The 26,706-nt window shown below is 52.9% G+C and overlaps 1 protein-coding gene and 1 non-coding gene across 2 annotated transcripts in view; both read right to left on the reverse strand.

Annotated features, from left to right (window-relative positions):
• Positions 1-691: 691 nt before the first annotated feature.
• The window catches only part of DCHS1 (dachsous cadherin-related 1), a 35,137-nt gene continuing 9,122 nt past the window's right edge, over positions 692-26,706 (reverse strand). The window contains exons 2-21 of the mRNA XM_059134812.1: positions 19,744-21,654; positions 14,063-14,251; positions 13,734-13,965; positions 13,359-13,595; positions 11,991-13,016; positions 11,578-11,771; positions 11,262-11,358; positions 11,003-11,160; positions 9,941-10,805; positions 9,607-9,846; positions 9,392-9,517; positions 8,457-8,666; positions 6,167-7,045; positions 5,934-6,047; positions 5,553-5,764; positions 5,310-5,464; positions 4,987-5,117; positions 4,597-4,880; positions 4,102-4,240; positions 692-3,759 (exon numbers count right to left, since the gene is read on the reverse strand). Coding sequence (XP_058990795.1) covers positions 1,148-3,759; positions 4,102-4,240; positions 4,597-4,880; positions 4,987-5,117; positions 5,310-5,464; positions 5,553-5,764; positions 5,934-6,047; positions 6,167-7,045; positions 8,457-8,666; positions 9,392-9,517; positions 9,607-9,846; positions 9,941-10,805; positions 11,003-11,160; positions 11,262-11,358; positions 11,578-11,771; positions 11,991-13,016; positions 13,359-13,595; positions 13,734-13,965; positions 14,063-14,251; positions 19,744-21,534 — 9,891 coding nt within the window. The 5' untranslated portion in view covers positions 21,535-21,654 and the 3' untranslated portion in view covers positions 692-1,147. The remainder of the gene's footprint in view (positions 3,760-4,101; positions 4,241-4,596; positions 4,881-4,986; positions 5,118-5,309; positions 5,465-5,552; positions 5,765-5,933; positions 6,048-6,166; positions 7,046-8,456; positions 8,667-9,391; positions 9,518-9,606; positions 9,847-9,940; positions 10,806-11,002; positions 11,161-11,261; positions 11,359-11,577; positions 11,772-11,990; positions 13,017-13,358; positions 13,596-13,733; positions 13,966-14,062; positions 14,252-19,743; positions 21,655-26,706) is intronic.
• LOC131822960 (U6 spliceosomal RNA) lies at positions 9,063-9,169 on the reverse strand. Its single transcript, XR_009350417.1, has one exon. It is a non-coding gene; the product is annotated as a U6 spliceosomal RNA (small nuclear RNA).

Here is a 26,706-nt window from a genome sequence, read left to right on the forward strand (position 1 = left end):
GGAGCACTTAAGAAAGGGGCTCTGGTGGGGCACCTGGGTGGCTCAGTGGGTTAAGCAGGGAGCCTGCTTCCCCCCTCTCTCTGCCTACCTCTCTACCTACTTGAGATCTCTGTCAAATAAATACATAAAATCTTAAAAAAAAGAAAAGAAAAGAAAAGAAAGGTGATCTGGGGCACACAGACCTACAGACCGGGGTTCCTCCTTACTGGTACGGTATCAAGAAAACCACCCAACTTCTCTAAGCCTAGGTTTCATTTAGAATATGGAAATGGTTAGATCTAAAGTGCTCTGCCTCGTGGGATTGCAGTGAACATTTACAGAGATAAAACAGGCACACTGCTCAGCAGAGAGCCTGGTGTGGCAAAGGCTTAAAAGATGTGAGCTTTTCTTACACGTGGATTCTCAGGCCTAGCTGGTTATCCCCAAGATCTTTCCTTACCCAGCCAATTCCTCTCTAGGTCACTGCCTCAAGGAAGCCCCTGCTGTCTGCCTTCCAACCCTTGTGAATGGGAAAGGCCAACTGCAGAGATGTGACCATCAGCCTCAGGCTTGGGCTCCCAGTGCTGTCCCCACCCTAGATGCCTCTGTGTCCACCCCCCCTCCGTGCCCCCTGAGGCGTCCACAGTGTATCAGTTGTCTTGCAATCATCCCCCATCCCCATGGCCCCCACAGAATACAGCCGGACACTGGATACAAACTGCAGTTTATTAAGGCTCCAGAGTGAGAATTGGCACTTGGTTCTGTGCAGGGGCAGGGGTGTCAATAGAACCCAAGAGAGCTGGGCCCAAACAAGTTGGAGGGACCTCCCCCGTTCCCCTACCCCCCAATAAATAAAGTCTCAGCTCCACCTCAGGGTGCTGGTGCAGGGCAGGAAGCCCTCACTGAGGAGAACCCAGGGCTGCTGCCTCCTTATTTCTCCCCACATTGGACCTGTCCCCAGGTCAGTGCCCCCACAGAGCCTCTGTGGCACTGTGCTCTGACAGAGCTGGGTGAGACGTGGGACCTGCCCCCACTGGAGGGGTTCAGGATGGGAAGCTGGCCTCCCCCGTGGTCAGTCATGGTCCGAGGCTGCCAAGGGCAGGCTCAGATGGGGCCTGCATTGGGGACACTGTGCGCATCCCAGGTCGGGGCCCAGCCTGGGCCACAGCTAGATGTGCAGCTCTGTGTCATCAGGTGGCTCCAGGCCAGACTCTGCGCTGAGAGCTGAGGCTGAGGGACCCTGGGCTACCCCAAATGGTGAGACAACGGGTGACCGAGCAGCCAGAGGAGAGAGTGAAGGTGAGAAGCTGGGAGACATGGCAGCTGAGGATAGGGAGCCTTCATGGCTGATAGGGGAGCGGTGAGAGGCTGGTGGGAAGATGGCCCGGGTTGCTGCCGTGCTGGCTGGTTTCGGGGGCACAGACTTGGCTCCTGGGTGGGCCACAGCAGTGATGAGGGGCGGCGGGTCAATACGGGGAGCCGGGGGACATGGCCGAGCTTCATCCTTGAGCCGGGCAATCTCTGTGAAGACACTGGCCAGTGGCTGGAACTGAGGGCACCAGCTCAGCAGGTAGTCCCAGTTATAGCTGCCACGGAGCTCCTCCTCACCAGCCACAATGGCTGTCAGTGCACCTGCCACACATGGCTTGCCATCTGCTGGGAAGCCATAGTCCCCGGTGGGTGCAGGGCTCAGGCCACAGCCCCCGAGGAAGGCTGTGGCAGTGGCTGGTGGGCCCTCTTCTCGGTACAGAGTGGCTCCTGTACCTGGCAGCAGCAGCCCTGCCTTGCGGCCCTTATACCAGGTGTCAGGGGCAGGTGGCTCACAGGATGTATCGCTCAGTCCATCTGCATCTTGCTGGATGCCAGAGTCTGGGCCACGGGCAGCCAAGGAAGAAGCCACACTGGCCACACGTGGGAATTCATTGATCATGCGGATCTCGTCATCCTCTGCAGCTTCTGCTGAGCCTCGGCCACTGGAGTGTGAAGGGTCTAAGGAGCCACCTCGGGGGTAGGGTCCTCCAGCTCCTGGCCCACCATAGCTGGGGAGTGTCTGGTGATAGAGGTGCTCTGAGGGCGGTGGGCTGGGTGGCTCTCGGCCTAGCTTCTGCAGAGAGCCACTGGCCAGGGGTGCTGCCTGTGACATTGGACCAGGTGCTGCCTCAGCCTTGCGGCTACGGGCCCGCACCAGCCCCAGGACCAAGGCTGCAAGCGCAAGCACCACCACAACTCCTAGGGAGGCCGCCACAGCCCCCACCAACAGTAGGTTGAGGTCGGGTGCCAGGCCTAGTGCAGTGTGGGTGATATCCACAGTCACAGGCACTGTGGCACTCCGGGAACCAGGTAGAGGCCCCCGTGCCACCACCTCCAGCCTCAGCTCCCGTGGTGCCTCACGCCGTGTCCGGCCTCCATTCCCAGAAGTGCCTGTTCCACTGCCTGGTGCCCGGCTGTCCACTCGAAGGTACAGGGCGCCTGTAGTCTGGTTGATACCAAAATAGGGGGAAGAGGTGGCAAGGGAGTAGAGCACCAGGCCATCAGCACCTCCATCCTCATCTGTGGCCTGCACGTGACCCAGGCTATAGCCACGCCGGGCACCTTCGGGCACTTGGAAGTGGAAAGCTGGAGCCAGAAATACTGGGTCATACTCATCCTCCCCTGTCACCAGCACTGACACAGTGACAGAGGCTGAGAGATTCCCAGCATCGGCAGCACCCACCAGCAGCTGGAAGCTTCCAGTATGCTCATAGTCAAAGGCCACTCGTGCCCGTAACTCCCCTGTTGAGCTGTTTAGTGCAAATGCCTCACGGCCCTCAGGTCCTGGCCCAGCCTCCAGCAGGCTGTAGTGGAGCCTCCCGAAAGCCCCAGCATCCCCATCAGTCGCATGCAGAGTGGTCACAAGAGTGCCTGGAGGCTGATTCTCTGCCAGGCTGGTGCTGAGCAAGCTCAGCGGGAAGATGGGGCCATGGTCATTCACATCCTGGACCTCGATGGTCACTGGTGCCAGAGCAAAATGTACCCCAGCAGGGTCGGCAGCCTGCACTACAAGTTGATGTCGAACCTGGGTCTCACAGTCCAAGGGGCGGGCGAGTCGCAAGGCACCTGAGCTCTCATCCAGTTCGAAAAGGCCAGAAGGGTCGCCTGAGCTAACGGTGAAACGCACAAGGCCATGAGGACCTGGGTCAGCGTCAGAGGCCTCCACATGCAGCAGCTCAGCGCCAACGGGTGTGTCCTCGGGAACTGCCATGCGGTATGATGCATGAGTGAAGACAGGGGGGTTGTCATTGACATCTAGCACAGTGACAGTCACAGGCACAGCTGAACTCCGAGGGGGCTGCCCCCGGTCAGCTGCAGCCACAGTTAAGTTGTACTGGGTTAAACTTTCAAAGTCTAGAGGCTCAAGCAACACCAGGCAGCCCAGTGCCCGGGGGCCTAGTCCACTACCTTCCTCACTCTCCGCCAGCCGGGGTTCCAGCTGGAAGACTCGGCCCCGGTTGCCACTGACGATGCTATAGTCTATGGTGGCATGGGTGCGGCTTCCATCGGCGTCTGTGGCCTCCAGGGTGAGCAGGGTGGAACCAGGGGGCAGATCCTCATTCACAGCTACACGGTAGTGTGGCAATGTGAAGCTAGGGGTGTGGTCATTCTGGTCCTGCAGCTGCACATGCACTGTGGCTCGTGCTGCCCGGCCTGGCAACCCATGATCTCGTGCTTCCAGCACCACGTCCACCACTCCTGGCCCCTCCTGGCCCAAGGCCACTGTTCCCACTGTTGTGAACAAGGTCCCTGAGATGAGAAGGGAGTGGAGAGAAATATGCATTCAGCACAGACTGTAAGTGAGCAGAGGGTGATCCTTTGGGGGCCTAGGAAATGGCTTTGGAAGTCAGACTCCATGGAATGGCCTGTGTGCTGGGAGTTTTTGGAATGATCTCCAGGATTTATGAAATGGCTTTTGACATGCAGTCAGAACAGAGCTTAAATTAGAGACTGGGAGGTGGGGAGGGGGGGGAATCTTCTCACTGGGCCAGAGATCCAGGAGTTAAGAATTCAGGCAAATTCTAGGAATGGAGTGAAAATAAGGCCGGTCATGGTCAAAGATAAGGGGGTCAAATCCTGGGAAGGACGTACCATTGTTGGGGTCAACACTGAAGCCCTCAGCAGGGGAAGCCAGGTGGTAGGAAATGTGACCATTGGCTCCTGAATCCTGGTCAGTGGCAGAGACGGAGAGAATGGCACTGCCTGGAGGTGTGTGTTCAAGCAGTGTCACCTGGGGAGTGAGGAAAAGTGTTTATGGCCAAGTTTCCCAGCTGCCCTATTGTCCTCTCAGCCTATATTCTAGAGCTTGGTCCCATGAAGCCTGCTTGGCATCCATCATCTATGCCATCTTGAAGCCCATGCTCAAGGTCCAAACTGCCCACCTTCCTCCACTTCTGAGCACAAGATGAAGAACCTGGACATAGTTCTAGGACTTGGAAGACTAGTTTGACATGGGACCCTCCCATCCTCAGGGCTCCATCCTCAGGTCAGTTCCAACATCCAGCCCACTCAGACACTTCTAGACTCGCCACTTCCAACGTGAACAACCCTGGGCCTAGGTGTGGGGTCAGCTCGGGGCATCAGTACCTGATAGAGGCTCTGTGAGAAGGCAGGTGCATTGTCATTGACATCCTCCACAAACACTGTGAGGTTAGCATGGCCCTCATGAGGCCCATCATGTGCCAGCAGCTGCAAGTGGTAGCGGTCACATTGCTCAAAGTCCAGGGGGCCCGTGAGGGAGAGGCGGCCTCCATAGCGACCTATGCTGAAGGGATCCTGGGGTCCAGATGGGCTCAGCACATACCACAGCACTGGTCCTGAGTCCACATCATTCCCTGTTACCTGTGCAATCTCCGAGCCCAACAGTGCATCTGCAATACATGGGACAAGTGTGTTTGGCATGGTCCAAGACACCCCTGGAGCCCAAGGGTGGGGTAAAGTGCTGTCCTACCACCTCTCACTTTACTGAGGCCTCACCTTCTGACACTTGGAGCTCCCAGGGCTGGGGGATGGTGGGGCGATTATCATTGGTGTCGATGACCATCACCGTCAGGGTAGCTGAGCCCACTAGGGCTGGGCTTCCTCTGTCTGTGGCCATCAGTACCAGCCTGGACACAGAGCACAATCAGGGATGGGGCCTGGGGATAAGGGAGAACCCTGGGCAGGGCTAGGAGAACTCCTGAGAGTCTGGGAATCTGGGGGACCAGGATGTGGCCTAGAGACTGAGAGGGATTCAGGACAGGGCTTGAAACTAGATGGAGCCAGGATGGTGTCTTGGAATCTAAAGGGCCAGGCCTTACTGTGTTTCAGCCCAGATCTCACGGTCCAGGATGGCTGTAGTAGTAATAGTGCCTGTGGCTGGGTCTACGTGGAACAATCCCCGTGCTGGCTGGGATGCGGCCAGGCTGTAGGAGATCTGTCCGCTGGGGCCTTGGTCTAGGTCATCTGCCTCCACCTGGTGGGAGGAGGAGGCTGCTGGCACTGGGCTGGCCATAGACAAGTCTGGCCAGCCCTGTCCCCCATCTTCTCATCATATCCCACACCTGCAGCAGGGGTCCCTCTAAGGGCCTGGACTCAGGCAGGAAGGCCACATAGTGGGGACGCAGGAAGCGGGGAGCATTGTCATTGGCATCTTGCAGGGTTAGGGTCAGCACGGAGAAAGCAAAGGCTCCCCCGCTCTCTGCTTGCAGCACCAGTCGCAGTCGTGGGTTGGCTTCAAAGTCCAGGCCCTCTGCTGATCGAACAGTGATGGCTCCTGGGGGGAGGCAGAAAGCATCGCAGATAGCCCTTGCTTGCCCTAGAGCCTCCCTCTCTGTTGCCCCTTCCTCAAGGGCAGACCCTCCCCATCTAGGGCCTTTTCAGGCCCAAAGAGGATCTCCCCCAGGAGCCTGTTGTCTCACAGAGCCCCTGCTCCTGCCCTTTACCTGTACTCGGCTGGATGGAAAATGTCCCTTTCTCATTCCCACTGAGAATGCTGTAAGTGATTGGTCCACTTGAGCCCCCCGCATGGATAGCCTTAGGGGAGACAATGGGAGTCCCTGCAGAGAGGATGACATTGGTTGAAATGGGAGCACTGAAGGAGTTTACAAGACATTTTTAGTGAGTAACCCCAGCCCATCCAGGGATACAAAGCTGGGAGACATGGTTGAGGACCCACCTGGGGGAGCATTCTCACGGAGCATGGCTTCACTACTAGCCCGAGGAAAGCGAGGTCCACGCTCAGACTCCCCCTGCAACCCAACAATGACCACACCAGTGGCAGAGCGAGCTGGACGGCCAAGGTCAGTGGCCACGACAAAGAGGACACGATCCCGGGGGCCCAGGGCTACAGGTGAGCGGGCCACACGTATTTCACCAGTGTAGGAGTCCACAGTGGTGCCAGGAGGTGGTGTGCCTGCCAGCCGGTATAGGATGGAGGCATTAGCACCAGCATCACGGTCTTCAGCTCGCAGAGTGGCCAGAGCCAGGGTCGGGGTGCTAAGGCTGGGGCCTGGGCGGGGCAGGCGCAGCCTCAGGGGACTGGTGGGGAAGATGGGTGCATGGTCATTGACATCACGCACAGTGATGGTGACAGATACCGTGGTGCTCAGGGGCCCAGCAGCTGCACCATCCACTGCACTCACAGAAAAGGCGTAGCTGGGACACTGCTCTCTGTCTAGGGCTGTGGCTGTGCGTAATTCCCCGGAGTTGGGCTCTAGCAGGAAGGCTCCTGCTGCACCTGTACCCAGGTAGTAGGTCACACGGCCATTGGCCCCAGCGTCAGGGTCATGAGCCTGTAGCTGCAGCAACAAGGACCCTGCAGGTGCATCTTCAGGCACCTCCACAGAGTAGGCAGGCACAGGGAAGGCTGGGGCATGGTCATTGGCATCCAGCACTGTTACTGTTACAAGCAGAGTGGCACTGAGAGCTGGCTGGCCTCCATCCCGGGCCTCTATTCGCAGCTGGAATGCTGGCTCCACCTCTCGGTCTAGTGGCCTCATGGTGCCAAACTCCCCAGAAGCTAGGTCTAGGACAAAGGCTCCTGATGGGTCCCCATCTGCAGAGAAGTACATGTGCACATAGACAAAGATGTGTCAGTCCATGGGAGCAAGGGTGATTTATAGGCAACAGTAAATGGGAAGGGGTAGAGAGGAGAGAAACTGGGAGAAAGGCAGAAAAGAGAACCACAGACAGTAAAGGAGAATACTATAAAGCAGCTGTTCTCAGAGTGTGGTCTGGGGACTCCTTTCAGGGAGTACATAATCAAAACTAGTTTCTAGAAATATTAAAACATTATATGTCTTTGTTAATTCTTAGTATCTCACAAATGTACAGTAGAGTCCGAATGCTGCATGACAAGTGATGACATCACTTGGGTAGTAATGCAACGTGTGCTTACAGTTTCTTATGTCTTCTAGAATATAGAAAGTTTAGAGCATAAACGTATTTTCAGAGATTCATTCAGTTTTTTGTTGTTGCTGTTGTTTTAAAGATTTTATTTGACAGAGGAAGAGAGAGAGAGAGCGCACGAGTGTGCACAAGCACAGGAGCAGCAGGTAGAGGGAGAAGCAGTTCCCTGCTGAGCCCGACATGGAGCTCGATCCCAGAACCCCGAGATTATGACCTGAGCTGAAGGCAGATGCTTAACCGACTGAGCCACCCAGACACCTGACTCATTCAGTTTTTACTTGCTTTTAGTTACGCCTGCTATAATCTTTGCTGTCCAACAAATTATTTGAACTTTTAATATTTCTTTGTGCCTATAAAGAAATACAGTAAGCAGGATATTCATTGGCTTTTTACAATGGCATTTTAAGATTTTTCTCAGCTTTAATATCTAATATAGCAAATACTGATGTCATGTGTTATTACATACATAAATACACATGTATTTATATATATATATATGTTTGTTATATTATTACATCAACAAATATTGATATCATGTACAAAACTCTTCAAGTTTCTCAAAAATTAAAAATATCGGGGCACCTGGGTGGCTCAGTGGGTAAAAGCCTCTGCCTTCAGCTCAGGTCATGATCTCAGGGTCCTGGGATCAAGCCCTGCACCGGGCTCTCTGCTCAGCGGGGAGCCTGTTTCCTCCCTCTGTCTCTGCTTGCCTCTCTGCCTACTTGTGATCTCTGTATGTCAAATAAATAAATAAAATCTTAAAAAAAATTAAAAATATCAAGGGTTACTCAGACCAAAAAGTTTGAGAATAAGTGCTCCACAGGGAGAAACGAGAAAGAAAAAGGAAAGAAACAGGAAAATAGAAACAGAGACACAGAGGGACATAAAGAGCTGAAAAGGCATAGAAAGAGATACTCAAACACATATATGCATGATTGAAAAGGCAGAAGACCAAGAAAAGAGAAAGGAAACCCAGACACATTGAGGCTGACATAAGCACACAAGGAGTAGAACTGGGCAAATGGGTGCTAGGTTAGCAGGTATGGGACAGTTCTCACCCAGGATGCGGTACTGCAGCTGCCCATTGGCTCCCACATCTGGGTCAGAGGCCCGTAGCACCGTAAGGGTCTGGGGGTCCTGGCCCTCAGGCACCTCCAGGGAGAGGTGGGCACTCCCAAAGGTTGGGGCATGGTCATTCTCATCCTCCACAGTCACTCGCACTGTGACATGGGTCAGCAGTGGGGGTGAGCCCCTGTCCCGGGCATACACTGTGGGGAAGCAAAATCAGTAAGATGTAGCCTGCTCCCATCCATGGAGAAACCCACACAACACAGCATTCTCACATGTTCACCAGATGCACACATGAACCAGAAAATGTCCGTCTCTCCACACTCTGCAAGTACATGGGTGCCTACATGTGTACATGCACACATAAATATACATGTCAGAAGACCTTTTTTTCTTCCCACTTCTCATACCTTACTGCATGCAAGATGGATCTTGGATTAGTGGTAGTGTGACAGAAAAGGCACTCAAGAAGGTATCAAAAGATGTGGGTTAAGGTTCCAGCTCTACCACTTCCAAGCTGTGTGTTAGCTTGCACAAGTCACTTAACCTCTATGGTACTCACTACCAATATGCTTTTCTGTTAGATGGCCACAATATAATCTGAGAGAATCCTAAAGGACAGAGCTGTGGCATTATGCGCAGGGCCATGCTAATCTTCTCTGTATCGTTACAATTTTAGTATATGTGCTGCCGAAGCAAGCACTGTAGCATTATGTATTTGAGAGTTTGTGTGATCACAATGGCAACAGCCTAGAAGTCAGGTCACCTTGCCATCTGACCAACACTTGCCTCCCCAAAGGGATAGGAAAATATAACACACTGTGCTATAATAGGTGGAAGCTACTAGAAGGTAGTTTGGGGGTTCTGCCCAAGTAACACTGGTGCTTACAACACCCCAGGCTTTTCAGATCCAGTCAATGTGTACCTGTCAGGTTGATTTCCTCCTGCTCCTCTCGGTCCAGGGCCCGAAGAGTCGTGAGGACTCCAGTGTCTGGATCCAGGGAGAAGTTTTCGCCAGAGATGCCTCCATATGTCACCTGCCCGTTGGCCCCTGAGAAGAGGCAACATGGAGGAAAATCAGAGGGTAAATATACCCTTTCTTGTCCAGTTACCCTCTCCACTCATCCGCTCAGGTTTTACCTAGGTCTGGGTCGGTTGCCCGCAGAGTGAGAAGAGAAGTACCAGGCGGGCTGTTCTCACGCAGGAGGACACTGTACTCCTGCTGCTGGAAAGCGGGTGCCTCGTCGTTGACGTCAGCGACACTGACCGTCAGGAGCTGCGTGGCTGAGCGTGGCGGGGAGCCGTGGTCGGAGGCCACTACGGTCAGTACGTGCTCAGCTCGCTGTTCCCGGTCTAGGGACCGCACCACCGACAGCGCTCCTAGGCGAGCAGTAGGGCAGGGTGGAAAGAAACCTCAACACTCACTTCCCATCAGCACCCTCCCTCGCCCCAACCTCCTCCCTGCCCAACTCACCTGTGCTGGAGTGTAGCCGGAAGTAGCCGTCCCCGCCAGCTACCAGGCGGTAGGACACGCGTGCAGCTTCGCCCAAGTCCGGGTCCCGCGCTACCACGTGCAGCGCCACCGGCCCGGGAGGCTGATCCTCGGGGATGCGCACACGTGAGGGTGAGGCGAAGACGGGCGCATTGTCATTCTCATCCGTGACAAAGACCCGCGCGGAGACTCGCGCTGCACGGCGGCGACTGGCGTTGGCGGGCCGGTCGGTGGCTTCCACGAGCAGCAGCAGGGCGGGTGTGGTCTCCCGGTCCAGGCCTCGGGGCGCGCTGAGGGCGCCAGTGCGCGCGTCCAGGCGCAGAGCAGGCACCGGCGGCTCCTGGCGCAGCAGGCGGTAGCGGACGTCGCTGTTGGGACCCGGGCCATCGGCGTCCGACGCGCGGAAGGTGTACAGCGCGGCGCCAGGGTCCGGGTTCTCCGGCAGCGCCAACGCCAGTGGATCGCGCGCGAAGACCGGCGCGTGCTCGTTTTCGTCCTGCACGCGCACCTGCACGCGCACCAGCCGCGCACCCGCGCCTCCCGGGCCCTCAGCGCGCACAGTGAGAGCACGCCACGCCGGGCCTGCCTCGAAGTCCAGGGGACGCGCCAGGTACAAGCGCCCCGAGGCCGCGTCCAGCGCGAAGGTACCCTCCGGGTCGGCACCGCCCACCAACGTGTAGATAAGTGCGCCCACCCCTGCCGGCTCTGGCGACGCCACAGAGCCCAACAGGGAGCCTGGCTGCAGCCCTTCCGCCGCTGTCACCGTCAACACGATGGGCACTGGAGCCGCTGGGTCTGGCTCTGAGGGATCCGGTGGGGGCTCAGCGGAGCGAACTGAGGGAAGCACCTGTTGTGGACCGAGGAGGAAGGACAGAATCAGGGGGATCCGTGTAAAAGGGGTCTGGGCTGGCCGGCTGGTAGCTGGAAGGGTAGTCAGAGTAGCCTGACTAGAGGGCATAAGGATTCTGCGAAGGCATAGTTCTTGGAGGAGCCCAAGGCTGTGGCTGACAAGAAATGGACTGATTTAAGGAAGGTCAGCCGTACCTGCACCAGCAGCTGGAGGCTGGAGCTCCGAGGGGGGCTTCCTTGGTCGTGAGCACTCAACGTCAGTACGTAGTGTGGCCGCTCTGCTCGGATCAGGGGTGCTGCAGTGAGCAGCTCCCCCGAATGAGGGTGAAGAGAGAAGAGCTCTGAGCCAGGACCTGGGAACAGGCAGAGGAAGAAGAATGAAGGCCTGTTTCCCAGAGCTGGGCAGCTCATGTCATCCCCACCATCTTCCTTCTCTCCACACCACTCCCCATACCAGTTAGTGTGTACAAGATGGTGCCATTCTCCCCCTCATCTGGATCCCTGGCCTGCAGAGTTGTCACCAGTGTTCCTGGAGGCACGCGATCTGGTACCTGTGGGGACACACAACTCACGAATAGCTGTGTCCTTCCTGTTTTTGAGATATCTCAGGGTTAATCAAGTTCCCCTCACTTGAATGCAGGCAGAGCCCCTTTCTTGCTCTCACGCCTGTTTCAAGAGCCAGTCTCTCTTACCTACTCCTACAGCTCTGTGGGGAGACCCCCCATGACCTCTCACATTTTTTCAGGGCAAGGTTCTGCCACTTCACATACCTGTATAGGGAGGCCCCCGCCAGCTGCCCCAGAAGCTTGCAGGAAGCTGGGGCTGTTGTCATTGAGGTCGAGTACTGCAATGTGCACGGTGCCTGTGGTACTACGGGGTGGGCTCCCCCCATCCTGCACCTGCACCAGGAGCTGGTAGCTGCTCTGCCGCTCTCGATCCAGGGTTTGGAGTGTGGTCATTTCTCCTGGGAGTGCAGGATAGGGATCATGTATGGGGTAGCTAGGGATGTACAGCCTGAGGCCTGCAGCTGAGAAGCTGGGGTTTAGGGAGTGGGAGGGAATGCCAGGGTTAAAGTCCAGGCTCAGTCCTGGTCCTAATGGCAGGGGTCTGGGGATTCTGTCTGGGTATTCACCAGGCTGAGAATGAGGCTATGAGGTCTCAGAATTTGGGCCCCAGTGCTCACCAGTCTGGGGGTGGATGCGGAAGGCCTTGCTGTCTTCTGACAGCGGTCGCAGGCTGTAGGTCAGACGTCCATTGGGTCCTGAGTCTCGGTCAGTGGCAAAGACCCGGCCCACGCTGGTCCCTGGGGGCTGGTTCTCAGCCACAGCCAGGAAGGTGGGCTCCTCAGACAAGCGGGGACTGTGGTCATTCTGGTTGAGGATGCTGACCCTGACGGTGGTTGTGCCTGTCTGCTGCCCCAACTCAGCTTTGGACCCAGACACTGCCATTACCTTCAGTGTGTACAACTCCTGGGCCTCACGGTCCAGTGCTGCTCGCACCCATAGCCAACCGCTCTGTGGTTCCAGGCCAAAGGGGCTACTTGGCCCATCTGTTGCAAGATGGTAGGTAATGGGGCCCCCATCTGGTGCTTGAGCTTGCACTTGCAAGAACTGAGTTCCAGGGGTGGTGCCTGAGGGCAGGTCCACACGGTACGTAGGGCTGTCAAAATGAGGAGCCAGCCCACGGGTCCCCAAGTCCTGTACCACCACCCGTAGTCGAAAGTGGCTGGTGCGGGGTGGGGAGCCTCCATCCCGGGCCTCCAGCTCCAGCTCATGGGCTGGCCCCCCTGGGGGCCCCAGAGGTCCCATAAGCCGTACATGGCCTGTAGTGGGGTCCACAGTGAAGGCCCCACCGCCCCCAGCAAGCAGGGTAAAGGTGACTCGACTGTTAATGCCTGCATCAGGGTCCAGAGCCCGAAGTGTATAAATGGGAGTCCCTGGGGCAGTGTTTGGTGGCAGCAACACTGTGTCTTCAGGTGCAGGGAAGGCAGGAGAGTTGTCATTCACATCATCCAGCAGCACACGCACCCGAGCTACAGCAAAAGCTGGGGGCACTCCACTGCCTGCCCGCACCTCCAGCTCCAGCACTGGTCCCAGCAGCTCCCGGTCCAGAGGGCGAAGTGTTTGTAATAGCCCTGAGGCCCCATCTAAGGAGAAGAGTCCTCGGGGATCCCCGCCTGATAGGGCAAGAGTCACAGACCCCAAGCGACCTAAGGGAAGGAGAGAGGAGTCAAGAAAGTGATGGAGACACCTACTGAATTGGGGTCTAGACTCCCATCTCAAGGAAGGCTAAGGACTATCCATACTGTGTCTTTCAAACTATTAGGGGTAAGGGCAGGTGGTGGCAGAGATGCTGGGTGGCACCAAGGTGATACTTCATGTGCCTGTGGATGAAGGCGAGTGCCTGCACTGTGCCCAGGGATGTGCTGGGGATTTGAACCTGCATGTTTTATACTGCAGCTATCTATGGTGTGATACTCTAGGGTATTTTGAGATGGGTTATGTTGGGGTGGCTGGGTAGAGCACCAGAAGGGTATAATGATAACTGATACCTGGTGGATTGTGTGCCTGGACTATGCCCACAGTGGTGCCTGGTGCCACATCCTCTGGTACAGAAAAGACATACTGTAGTTGCTCAAATACTGGTGGCACAGGGGTTCCAGGCACAATGCTGACGTTGACTCGGGCACTGGGCTCTGCCTGCAGGCCACCTCCATCCTGAGCCCCAATCTCCAGCTGCACCACAGAGTTGGCCCGTCTGGCCAAGGGCCAGGCTACTGTCAACAGCCCTGGGAGAGGGGACAGAAGCAGAGTGCGTAAGGAAACAGCATAGAGGTAGAAAGGTTATGGGAAGGGGGGCAGTACTTCATTTAAGTAGGTGGGAAGAAGGGTCCAGGGACAAGCCATGGGAATGGGAGGCTCCTCACCTGAGTGCTCATCCAAGGCAAAGAGTGGGGGGTTATTGCCAGCCAGGATGTGGTAGGAGAGTCGCCCGTGGGGCCCCTGATCAGGGTCATGGGCATGCACCCTCAGTACAGCTGTGCCTGGTGTACTCTGCGCACTCAGACTGGCAGCATACTCCCGTGGATAAAACTGCGGGGGGTTGTCATTCTCGTCTGACACAAACACTTTCACATATACCATGGACTTGAGGCCTCCCTAGGGAGACAGGCAACAGTAAGTCAGATGGGCCCTGTCTGGCACTGGTAAATGCCTTATCCCAACATCCCAACCTGTCCACAGTCTGCCCACTCACCCCGTCCACAGCCGTCACTGTGAAGTCGAAGCTTGAGGGCCCCTGATCTCGGTCCAGGGTCCGGGTTGTGCACACATCACCACTGTGGGCATCGATGCGGAACGGGGGAGACCCTGAGGCACCAAGTCCGGCACCCAAGGAATAGGAGAGGAGGCCAAATGGACCACTGTCTGCATCTGTGGCTGTCACCTAGGGAGAGGCTGGGGTGAGTGATGCCCCTTCTTTTTGACCAGAAGATATAGAGCTAAGTGGCAATTAGAAGGAGCAGCCCTGGGCCAGCTGGGTGCCAGGGTCTCTGGAGAGAGGATACAGAGAGGGGACATGTAGGACATGGGCCAAAACCCAACCTCACCGCCTCAGACCTCACCACCTGGTTGAGGTTCCTGTGAGCTTCTAGTTACAACATTTTTGTCAGCTGGTCAATATATAACTTTGTTTTAAGTATGTTTCTGTTTGAAGAAGCCTAATGTAATATATATTGTTGATTCATTAACATTGAATCCACAGCCGATGGCACTGTAAGTCACATCTGAATGAAACTTATCTAACACATGTATTATCTTCATAAGGCTTAGGAACGCGAGGCAGCACTTTAGCACTACACTTGGGGATCATTTTAAAGAGCAAATCACCAAACAAAAGGGACAAAAATGTGAAAAATGTGGCACTAAATAGACCGCAGGAGGGACCGTTGTTTACAGTATGAGCTGAAACATGAAGGCAGAGCGTTGCCTGGAATGTGCCCACCAGTCCACTTGAATTTTTCATCATTCTGCACATGTCGGGGAATGACTGCAAAAGCTCCATGAGTATCGACTTGGGGGTTACAGTAAAATTTTAGAGAGTTCACAAATTTAGAAATACAGAATCTGCCCATGATGAGGACCTCCCTGGAAGTGAGAGAGGGAGAATGGCTCGTCTATGGGAAGTCAAGGTCTTAAGTCCAGGGGGCTCCTCAAAACTAAGAAGTAGGGGAAGGCTCTCCTGCTTAATTCTTGGGTATCCCCCAGACTGGCTCAGGAAAAGTTGAACTATTAGACATTAATGTCAGGAGCCTCTAAACATTTCAGAGCCAGGGCGACAGGAGACACCATTCTGAAAGCTTCTGAGCCCAGGATAGGGCCAGGCACACAGGAGTTCTCTGCATATATTTGTTGAATGAGTAGGTGGACATTCTGATTACCCTGACAACAAAACCTTCCTTCAAACTAAGTTTTATACGTTGGGTGAACATTAGACCTCTGACAGTGTGTTAGCTGGTGCTGACTGCTGTAGACTGTGACAAAGTACTCTCTGTGGATACAGGGGTCCTAGGGTCATGTCATGCTGTAAGAGGAGGCTGGAGAGCTCCCTCTTCTTAACCAGAAAATGTTCCTCAGAGAGAAGGCTAGCCAAGGACTTCTGATTGTTGCCCAGGCCCTTGATGGAAGTGATTTGTGGCACTGTTTACCCCCCAGAGAGACTCTAAAGCCCTGCCATGGCTGACCCTGGAAACAGCTCCTGCTCCAACTCTTTACTATGGCTGTGGGCCCAGATATCCCAGGAGACAAACATCCCCCCACATCAATCCAGGCAGGCTGCAGCCCAGCTGTGGCACCATCTCCAGAAGCTGTTAAAGACCTTTGCCCTCTGACTCGCTGCAGGAAGAAAGCAATAAATAGTGGTCAGGGGAAGTTGTCAGGAAGTGACCCCAAAAGGCGTAGGGGCCACTGACTGGAAATGACCAAGGCAGAAGTGAACTTCCCGCCCTGTGCAGCTCCACTGCAAACGCACTGTCTCCCTTCCCAGCAGGCTCTCAGCCCTGCTCCCAGTCCAGCCTTGGTCAGCTCCTTCTCTTGCTCATCTCTCTCCTTTTGTCCCCACCCACTCCCTAGCTCTCATCGAATGCAGTATTTCAGGGAGGAAATAAAGACCCTTATCTGTGAATTTTCTAAAGTTCCTTCCAGACCACAAACTTACAGCATCTACCCCATCCTGACCTCCTTTCCAGGTGTCGCCTGCTTCTCCTCCCACTACCGTCCCCTCCACATTCCTCTGCCTCCCTTTCCACTGCCTGTTCTCACACACTGTTGCTCCCTGGAATCTCTCCTTGGCCTCTTCTCACTCTACATGCTCCCTCAGGACCTTCTCTTCCACTTCCGTGGCTTTGACCATTGTCTGCACTTTGACCTAGACCAGTCCTCTGAGCTCCAGACCTGTACATCCAGATGCCTGCTCAACATCTCCACTTGGATGTCCCACAGGCACCTTAAATCTAGCCTGTCCAAAGCTAAATTCATGATCATTCCAACCCCCTCTAATGACTCTTCCATCCACGTAGCTGCTCAAGCCAGAAATCTGTTCTTCCCTTTTCCTCTCCTGGTATATCAATCAACTAGGGACTAAGTAAATCCTCATTATCTCTCCTATTTGTCTATTCCTCTCCATCACCATTATCACTGTCCTGATTTAGGCCTGAGTCATCTATGCCCTGGACTATTGTGATTCCCTTCTCATAGGTTTCTGGCCCTCTAATCTGTCCTTTACCCCAGGATTTCTGGTCCTTAGCATGTCTGACAGTTTGGACCAGGTAATTCTTTGTTGTGGTGCTGTCATATGCACTATAAGATATCTGACAGCTCCCTGGCCCCTATGTGCTAGGTGCCAGTAGCATCCCACCAGTTGTGACAATCAGAAGTCTCCAGACATTGCCTAATGTCCCCTCCAGAGGGAAAAATCACTCCCAGTCATGAATCACTACTTTATAACTACCAAAAGCATCTTTGGAGAAAGCAAATATGGTCATATTAAACTTCTACTCGAAAATCTTCAATGTTCTCTAAAGAAAAGTCCTCAAATCCTTGGCTTGGGTCCTCACTGGGTGGCCTACTGGCACTCCCACCTCCCACTCACCCACTGCACACCTTGAACTCCAGAGACACTGAGCTACTTGTAGCTTCTGAACAAGTCAGGCTCTCCCTCCGCTCTGGGCATGTCACCTGTGCCTGGACCCCTTCTCTCCACCATCCAGCCCCCTCACAAACTCCTGCTCAGCCTGTGAGTCTCAGCTTAAGTGTGACCTCTTTGGGGATGCATTCAAATTGCCTATCTGTACCTCACATAAGTCCCCGTTATGGAAGGTTTTTTTTTTTTTTTTTCTTTTATTTCAGTGCAACTATTTCTTTGCACAATAATCTCCCCTCTAGACTATAAACACCATGAAGTAGGGGGTAATGACTCATTCATTACTGTATTCTTTATCCCTAAGACAATGACTAGCACATGGTAGATACTTGATAAATGTATACTTAATGCATCCAATATTAAGACTTCTTCTAACAGATACAAACACTGTAGTCATTTTTACTCTCATTGCCTATAGTTACTGAGAGTGAAAACTCCAGGAAACCCTCTGGAGAGTTGCTCTCTTACTTCAAGCACTAGTGAATAAGAAATTTAGAAGCTGTCACCTATTGGTCCTGTGCCAAGAGGGAGAGTAAACACATGGGAAAGTGGATGGGAGCTGGACAGCACCAGGCAGGCAAATACCCAGAGTCTAGCCAGAGGGCAAGGCATCAGCTGGGTCCAGGCACTGCCTGAAGTCTAGGCCAATAGGCAGCCCCTGAGAAGATGCTCAGGGATATGGTGGACTTCTGAGATGTAAAGACTTCAAGCACTAGTCTCCTAAGAGGCCTTCTTACATCCTGTTTTCTGTCCTGCGTCCATACTCCATGATGCAGCCAAAGCAGTCCTCCCAAAAGACATATCAGATTTGACTAGAACCCCTCATTGGCCCCCTGTGGGTTTTTTAATGATCTCTTAAAAAAAAAAAAAAGGATTTATTTGACAGAGAAGAGATAGAGGGCAAGAACAAGCAGGGGAGTGGGAGAGGGAGAAGCAGGCTCCCTGCTGAGCAGGGAGCCCAGTGTGGGGCTTGATACCAGGACCCTGGATGACGAGCTGAGTAGAAGGTAGATGCTTCACTGACTGAGCCACCCAAGCGCCCCAGCCCCCTGTGATTTTTAAGATAAAGCAGTTCACAACTGGGAATGATTTTTGCCCCCTGGAGGGGACATTAGGCAATATCTGGACCTGCTTGTAATCTGGTCCCTGTCTACTATTTTGTCTCAGCTCTCTGCAGTTCTTAGTGGAACAGCTGCGGCCAACCTGAACAATGCAGTCTCCTGAGCACATCCTGGGGTTCTGCAGCTCTGTCTGTAGGCCTGGAAGCCCCACCCCTATACTCTATATAATCCATTTGGCAAGGTCTCATTGATTCTTCAAAGGTCCCCTCCTCTGGACTTTCACAGCACCTCATATGCCATGTGATGCAGCACTAGTTACTGGTATGTCTGTCTAGCTGGGACCTGCCTGGGAACAAGACTGTGTCCTTTCTTTGTTCCCTGGGACCAGCACAGCACAAAGCTTATAGTGGGTAAGTTAATTCTTGAATATATCACTTACCCACTGATCTAACCCATCCTTCACCCTTAAAGCAAGTAGCCTCCTAAAAAAACAATCTGTAGGAAGGAGGGAGGGATGAATAGGTAGGGCACAGAGGATTTTTAGGATGGTGAAACTACTCTGTAAAATACTATAATGCATGTCATGTACATCCATTATACATATATGCTATATATTTTGTCCAAATCTATACAATGTACATCAGGAGTGAACCCTACGGTAAACTATTTTTTTTTGGATTTGGGGTGATTATGTGTCAATGTAGGTTCATCAGTTGGGACAAATGAACCACTCTGATGGGGATGGAGATAACGGGGGACGGGGGATGTTACATGAATAGGGATGGGGGTATATGGGAAGTCTTTGTCCTCAACTCAATTTTATTGTGAATCTAAAACTGTTCCAAACACATAGTGTTTAAGAAAAACAAAAACAAAATCTAATCATGCCCTTTTCTGACTCAAAGAAGTTTAGTGACCTCCTTTGCCTTCGAAGTAAAGTCCTAACCTCCTTAAAGCTTGGAGTCCAAGGACTTCTGTAATCTGGTCTTAGCCTGCCATTTCAGTTTCATGCCCCCTCTGTCTCCTCTAGGCCTGACCTGCAGGCACTCTGTGGCTCCCAGAGTCTGTCCAGGGCTCCCATCTCCTCCTCAGAGAGGTCTTCCTATCCCATCTCCTTCTCAGAGAGGTCTTCCTATCCCATCTCCTCCTCAGAGAGGTCTTTCTGATCTGGGATCTCACAAATAGTTCTTGTTATCTCTCATCCTTGTGCCTGAGCACAAACGTCTCATCAAGGCTCAGCTCCATGGAGAGGGTTGGGGGTTTCTTCCAGCAGAGCCCAGCACTGGATGAGGGCTCCATAAATGCTGGCAGCTGTCTTGGGGAGCAGGAGCCACATGGGTGCACAGAATCACCATCTCTGCCTTTCAGAACAACTTTGAGATTTTATAGATTCTCTCTCACTTCTTGACACCACAGGACACTTCTTCCTCTAGATCCAATCTTAACTCCCTCAGCTGCCTTACCTGGCCCAGCTCTTGCACCCTGTTTTCTCCTCTTGTCATGCATCTTCACCTTCTGCACAGATTGTGGAGCTCACAGGATAGGATCAAACCCTCTGACGTGACTTACCATAAATAGATACACCTGTAAAGCTTGGTTTCTGTTCTGAGGTCCTCTGTGACCCTTTAATTCACTCCTGCCCACAGCAGCATCCCACTGTGTGCAGGACTTACCCACCTGCAGGAAGCAGGTTCCAGGCTGGGTGCCCTCAGGCAGAGAGGCATTGTAGAAAGTCCTCTGGAACTGGGGCTCATTATCATTCACATCTTGCAGGGCCACACTGACTGTGGCAGATGAGGCAAGGGGAGGCAAGCCCCCATCCGTGGCCACCACAATCAACTGTGGCTGAGGTTCCAATTCATAGTCCAGCGAGGCAGCCGTGGTAATGATGCCTGAAGTGGGGTCGATGGAAAACCAGCGGGTGTTGGCACCAGGGGCCAGGCTGTAGGTGACCTGACCATTACTGCCCTGGTCAGGATCCCGGGCCATCACTCGCACCACGAAGCTGCCAGGCAGTGCAACTTCAGGAAGGGGCTCAGGTCGGTAGAGCTGACGGTCAAAGGTAGGCGCATTGTCATTAACATCGGTGACATGCAGCACAAAGGTAGCCTCAGCCCGCAGTGGGGGTGAGCCTGAGTCTGTGGCGGTAACCCGCAAGTTATAGGCATCCCTCTCCTCCCGATCCAGCTGCCGAGCCACGCACACCAGGTAGATGACACTGTCCTGAGTGCTGAGGGCAAAATGGCCCTCTCCACCCTCCAGGGAAACGTTGACATGAGCAAAGTCGCCATCATCTGGGTCTGACACAGAGATGCGAGCAACAAGCTGGCCAGGTGGGGCAGCCTCGGACACCCGTGGGGAGCCATCAGCACTCAGGAAGATGACAGTCATGGAGGGCTGATTGTCGTTGGCATCTCGCACGTTCACAGTCACAAAGGCCGAGCCCAGCTCAGGGTGCGCCCCACCATCCCGTGCCTGCACCACCAGTTCATGGACCCGCCGTTGCTCAAAGTCCAGTGGCCGCTCCAGCCGCAGCAGTCCTGTGTGTGCGTCAATGGAGAAGGGCCCATCACCCTCACTCTGCCTCCGGTTGATCTCATAAGTCACAGCCCCATTGGCACCAGCATCGGCATCAGATGCATACACCTGCAAGACAGGACTGCCAGGGGCCAGGCTCTCAGACACCACAGCGTGATAGCGGCTCTGATTGAAAGCTGGGGCATGGTCATTGATGTCCAGCAGTGTCACATCCAGCAGGGCCTGGGCCCTCCGGGGGGGTGAACCACCATCATAGGCCTCCAGTTGCAGCATGTAATGTGAGCGGTTCTCTCGGTCCAGCTCCCCGGTAACTACCAGTTCTGGCACGGGGGCCCCATCTGGACCAGGACGTGTCTCCAGCTGGAAGGTCTCTCCAGCTCCATCACCAGACAGTGCATAACCTTGGGTTCCTAGGCGGCCAGCATCCGCATCACGCGCAGGCTCCAGCGGGTATCGGGTGCCAAGGGCTGTATGCTCAGGTATCTGCAGGGCAGCCCGAGCCTGTGGGAAGGCTGGAGCATGGTCATTGATGTCAGCCACTCGCACAGTCACTTCTACGGTGGCACCGTCAGGAGTGACTGCAGTGAATCGGTAACGATCTCGCCGCTCACGGTCCAAGACGCGGGCTGTACGGACCACTCCGCTGTGTTCATCAATGGCCAGGTCTGTGCCTACCCCACTGCCCTCTTGGGCGGAGATGAAGTACATGGGAGGTGCTGCTATGCCTGGTGGAAGCCCTGCACTGATGTCCCCAATCAGTGTGCCTGCCGGCTGCTCCTCATCAATCTGTAGGTCCAAGCTCCCGGCCTGACCCCAGGCACCTGACACCCTGGCCCCCAGTAGCAGCAGCAGCAGCAGCAGTGGTACCAGGGGGGGCCTGGAGCTCTGCATGCCAGTGCAGGAAGGTGCAATGCCCGCCTCCTTCTGCATGACAGGGGCAGTCCAGTTATGACTTGTGCTCCAGCTCCAGACCAGGCGCCAGGCCTGGCTTGATCTCAGTCTTTGAATCAGGTCCAGCTTGGGCCCTGGCTCCAACTCAGGCTCCCTGACCTGGGAGAAAAGCAGAAGGATAAAAGGTCATGGTTGGTTGTGGGGGGTGTGGAATCAATCCAGGGAGACTGGGGATCTACGCCACAGCGAGACTCTGGCATGTTCAGCCCCTCCGTGGAGCATCTGTGCTGCTGCACATCCATCAAGAAGCTCCTGCTTCAGAACTCCTCAGCACCTATTCCAGTCTTACCCTGGCAGGTCCCCATCCCATCCTAACCTTCCCCTATCCCTCGCAGGTTGTTTTGTTCTTATTGTTCAGGTCTCAACGCCCTTGGACTCCCTTCCTTTCGTGTCTGGACTTAAAAATATGGCCAATCCTTTCTCATTTTTCTTCTTATTCAGGACTAATATCTCCATAACTATGTGCTTTTGGTAACCTTACCTGAATCATCAAACTTCACCTTCAACCATTATATTCTTGTGAAACATATAATGCATATATGTAAAACATTACACATATAAAACATGTAATATAAAAATGTCTTATATATTACATGTGTGTTTTATATATAAAATACATATATGTTATATGTTATGCATATATATAATAGAAGTATATAGAAATTCCAGTATAGAGGAATAGGTATATATTCCCTCAGCCTCACTTCCCTCTCCATTCAACAAGGGATAGGGCACACATGAGTGACTAAAGGAAACAGTCCCTGATTTCAGGGATGTCACAGTCCAGGGACTGGACAAGTAATTACTTGTGATAAGAGCTGTAAGAAGTACAGGTAGCTCTGAAGGCATATATAGAAGAAGAACTTTCCAAAGTCAGGGAGTCAGGAAGAACTTCTCTGAGTACGTGACGTCCAAGTCAGGGTCTACCTAAAGAGTAGGTGTTGGCTAGGCAGTGGTGGGCAGCAAAAGGGGGTTACAGAAAGGAGAGAGCATTCAGAAGAGGGAACAGACAGACAGTGGGAAGGCCTGGGGTCTATAGTGAAGAAAGGGCTGAGAGTGTTTGGGAGTGAAAAGGGACAATGTGTGTGAGGTGTAGAGGGGTAGAGTGCTGGGGGAGGAAGTATGAAATGGGGCAGGGATCCAGAAGTCATATGGATGATTTGGATTTATTTCTAGGGGCAAATGGAAGCCACAAAAGCATTTGAAGAAGAGGTGTTGTGATATGAATACATTTTGTGACTATCTCTATAGATAGGTGCCCTTTGGAAAACGAAACCTGTGCACATGGGACAACTATCTCAGGGCAGCCCCTATAACACACTTGTGGGAGTGTAGGTGATGGCAGTGTTTTGATGGTGACTTGGATGAGTGTTAGCAATGAAAATGATGAGAAGTGGATAGGTCTGCAGGAAGCTTAAGAGGTAGAACAGGCAGATTTGATGACTGCTTAAAGGCAGGAGATGAGGGATTATGAGAAGTCAAGGATGATAGGCAAATTTCTGGCCTTAACCATCAATTGGAAAAAGGTATTCTTAACTGGCCAGAGAGGGAGACAAAAAGAAACCCAGAGAAGGCCAGTGCCTCTGAGGCTAAGGGCAGCCAGGGAATCAAATACTGCATAAGTTCAAGAGGGAGAAGACCTCAAGCCCCATAATGAAGGCCTTAGTGACGGAGGGAGAGGAGCATCAGTGGAGGGGCTGCCCTCTCTGCAGGGTTAGTTCATTTCCTTGTTTCTCACTTCTCACATCCTCCTCTCTCCATGCCATGAGGCTTCCTATCCTGTGACAAGGCTCTCACTAGGCTTGCAATCATCTCCATGCTCTACATCCAATGAACAGTTTTTTTTTTTGTTTTTTTTTTTTTTTTTTAAATCTCCCTCTTACTGGATCATTCTGGAACACTGGATCGCTGGTCATCGGCTTCTTGGAGCCTACTCCTCCTGGCCTCACATGGCAACACCCCACCTTTTGCTTCCATTGTACTTCTCTGTCCACCCCTCAATTTCCTACACAAGTTCTTCTTCCTCTGCCCATCCCTCAAAAATTGGTGCTGTTCATGGGTGGCTCAGTGGGTTAAGCCTCTGCCTTAGGCTCAGGTCATGATCTCAGGGTCCTGGGATTGAGTCCCATGGCGGGCTCTCTGCTCAGCGAGGAGCCTGCTTCCCCCTCTCTCTCTGCCTGCCTCTCTGCCCAGTTGTTGTCTCTCTCTGTCAAATAAATAAATAAAATCTTAAAAAAAATTGGTGCTGTTCAGGCCTCAATTCTGGGCCACATCTTTTTCAACTCTCCTCCCTATTCTTCCTGGGTGATCTTATCTATTCCTGATTCAATTGCATCAGTTATTTCTTTTTTTAAAGATTTTATTTATTTGTCAGAGAGAGAGAGAGAGCACAAGCAGACAGAGTGGCAGGCAGAGGCAGAGGGAGAAGCAAGCTCCCCACTGAGCAAGGAGCCCCATGTGGGACTCAATGCTGAGATTCTGGGATCATGACCTGAGCCAAAGGCAGCCAGCTTAACCAACTGAGGTATCCCTGTATTATTTATTTTCTTTGCACTATTTGCTGACGCCTTTCCAGTTTCCTTCCACTTCCAGCTCTGGAGACACATGGCCAGCTATATACTGGACTTACTTTACTTCACAACATATCGATAACCCTCTCCTCAAGCTGACTTTCTTCCTCCATTCTCTATACTATGAGCAGCACCACCAGTCAGAAACTCCTTGCTTCCTTGCTTTTCTTCAATCTGATTTCCAGTTAGTTATTGAAACCAGACCATCTCAACGAGACACGTCTCAAGTCCGCCCTCTCCTCTTTCTTTGCACTGCCACTGCCCCAGTCTGAGCAGTGTGAGCATATCTCCTTTTGATTCCTACAATAGCCCCTAACTGCTCCCCCTGCCTCCTGGCTTGGACTGTCTGACCAATCTCCACCTGACCAGAGTTATCCACATAGCTTTCACCAAATCACTCCTGAAGAGAGGCTTCCAAGGGTCCCCCATTACTGACAGCAGAAAACTGCTGCCCCTCTCCAGAAAAAAAAAAAAATGCAGATACACATACACACAAACCGTGTCTGCAGTTTCAGGGGGTTCATGGACACTAGGTGTAAAACTTCTAGCCCAAAGGATAAAGTACAATTTCCTTAATCTATCTTCCTGATCTGAGCCCTGCTGCTTCTCCAGAGTACCCCTGCTTTTACTGTCCTCCACCACACCTTGCATTCCAACACTAAAGCCAACCCCAAGTTCCTTCCCACTCCTTGCCCTGTATGTACTACTCTCTTGTCCTGAGATATCCTTTAAATATCCTTTCCAAGTGGCCATCTCCTACTCAGACTTCAAGATCTGGTTCAAATGCCCTATCTTCTGTGAAATTTTCCGTGACATCTCTCTCCCCACACCTGCAGGAGCCCCTCCTACCCTCTATTGGACTCCCACTGCTGTTGGTCACGCTGATAACAAACTGCACAGCAGCCCTGAATTGCAGGCCCTTTGAGGGCAGCAAGTTCATGGTCTTGGTTGTCTCTGTCCAGCACAGTGTGAGCAGTCAATCAGTGTTGAATGCATGGTCAGAGCCTTTTAATTCTATGCAACGGCACTCACATGTTGACACAGACAGAAACATCTGTGGACATGCCAACTCAGATGACAAACACAATGAGAGCCTGTGTGCCTGAGGCAACATGGTCCATCCTGTGGCTACAGAAGTGTGTCCTCAGGTTTAATGTATTAGCTCTGCTTTAGGACTGCCTGTCCTCCCAAGGGAGTTTCTGACCTCTTGCTTATACTTCCAACCCCATCTCTCCCACCTGTTTGAGGCAATAAAAAGAGTAGAGATTCTAGAGTTCGAGATATTTTCCTAATCTAGATGATTCTGTGAGAATTAGAGGCAATGGAAGCAAAGAGCCTAGAGCTGAGCAGGTACCATCCTCCTGGTAGATGGATCCCTTCATCCTGGGCTTCAGCATTCTGGGGTTCTCTGTCTGCACTAAGACCCCTGTCCTTGGGGACTCAAGTCTGAGAAGCTCATGGAACTGCCACATGGGATAACAGGTCAGAGGAATTCAGAACAAGGAGGTCTGAGTGAGCATAGGTTTGACTCAGTGGAGGGAGAGGCTGAGTATACAGGGACGGCCCAGGGGCCCAGGTCAGTGATGTAGGTCTAGAGACTGGGTTAGGGGTCAAGGTGTTAGAATTGGTCCTATTCATTTAATCTATCAGTGGAGAGCAAGCAGTTATGATTGGTGGAGAGAGAAGATAATGGACAGTGAGGTCAGTGTTTTTATTACTATATTATAGTTCTCTGACTCCCCATCCAGAGACAGAATGTCAGCTTTGTGAAGGCCAGGATGATATCCCATCTGCCTCTGTGTGTAGCACAGAGTATGGTAGGTGGCCAATAAGTTTTCTGAACAAAACGATGTATGAATGGTATGAGATAAAAGCTCAGGAGACGGATCAGCCTTGAAGAGGAGGGAATCAGGCCCAGACAGATGCCCCTTCTCCAACATGTGCAGAGCCTGCCCTCTTCATTACCCAACCTGGGTTCTTGTCCAGTGCAAACTCTCCCAGTACAGTCTCACTGTGGACACACAACAGTGCCTACTCATGAAGTCATGGACCCACACACAGCCAGATACACAGATGTACAGATTCAGATATGGACCAGCACAGTCAACACATATACATATACAGACAGGGGCCACTTTAACATATACGCAGATATGCACATATGCAGATACCCTCTTTACAGAGAAGTGTATTTTCACACGCACATATGGGATAGACATTCCCATGGATCTTGTCTCTCTGCCTGCCCTCCCCCCCCACCCCACCAACACACATGCAGGCTTACTGAGGGACCCACACAGGCATGCTTTTGTGCACACAGAAAGACAACTTTCTCACAGGCCTCACTTGGACAGGCACATTCCCGTGATACCCTCCCGCACACATACACACAGGCATACTCACATACACCCTCCCTCCCACGTATGCAGACAGATGCACTTCCACGTGTGCACAGACACAGCGGCAGGCACGCGCACACACACTTGAAGACCCACCCACACACAGGCATGCTCTCACACATGCTGCCGGGGCACTCATGGTCAGCTCTGTGGCTGCAGCTGTGACCTTTCGGTCCCTGGGG

This window comes from Mustela lutreola, chromosome 1 (assembly GCF_030435805.1).
Source record: "Mustela lutreola isolate mMusLut2 chromosome 1, mMusLut2.pri, whole genome shotgun sequence".
Taxonomy (NCBI): domain Eukaryota; kingdom Metazoa; phylum Chordata; class Mammalia; order Carnivora; family Mustelidae; genus Mustela; species Mustela lutreola.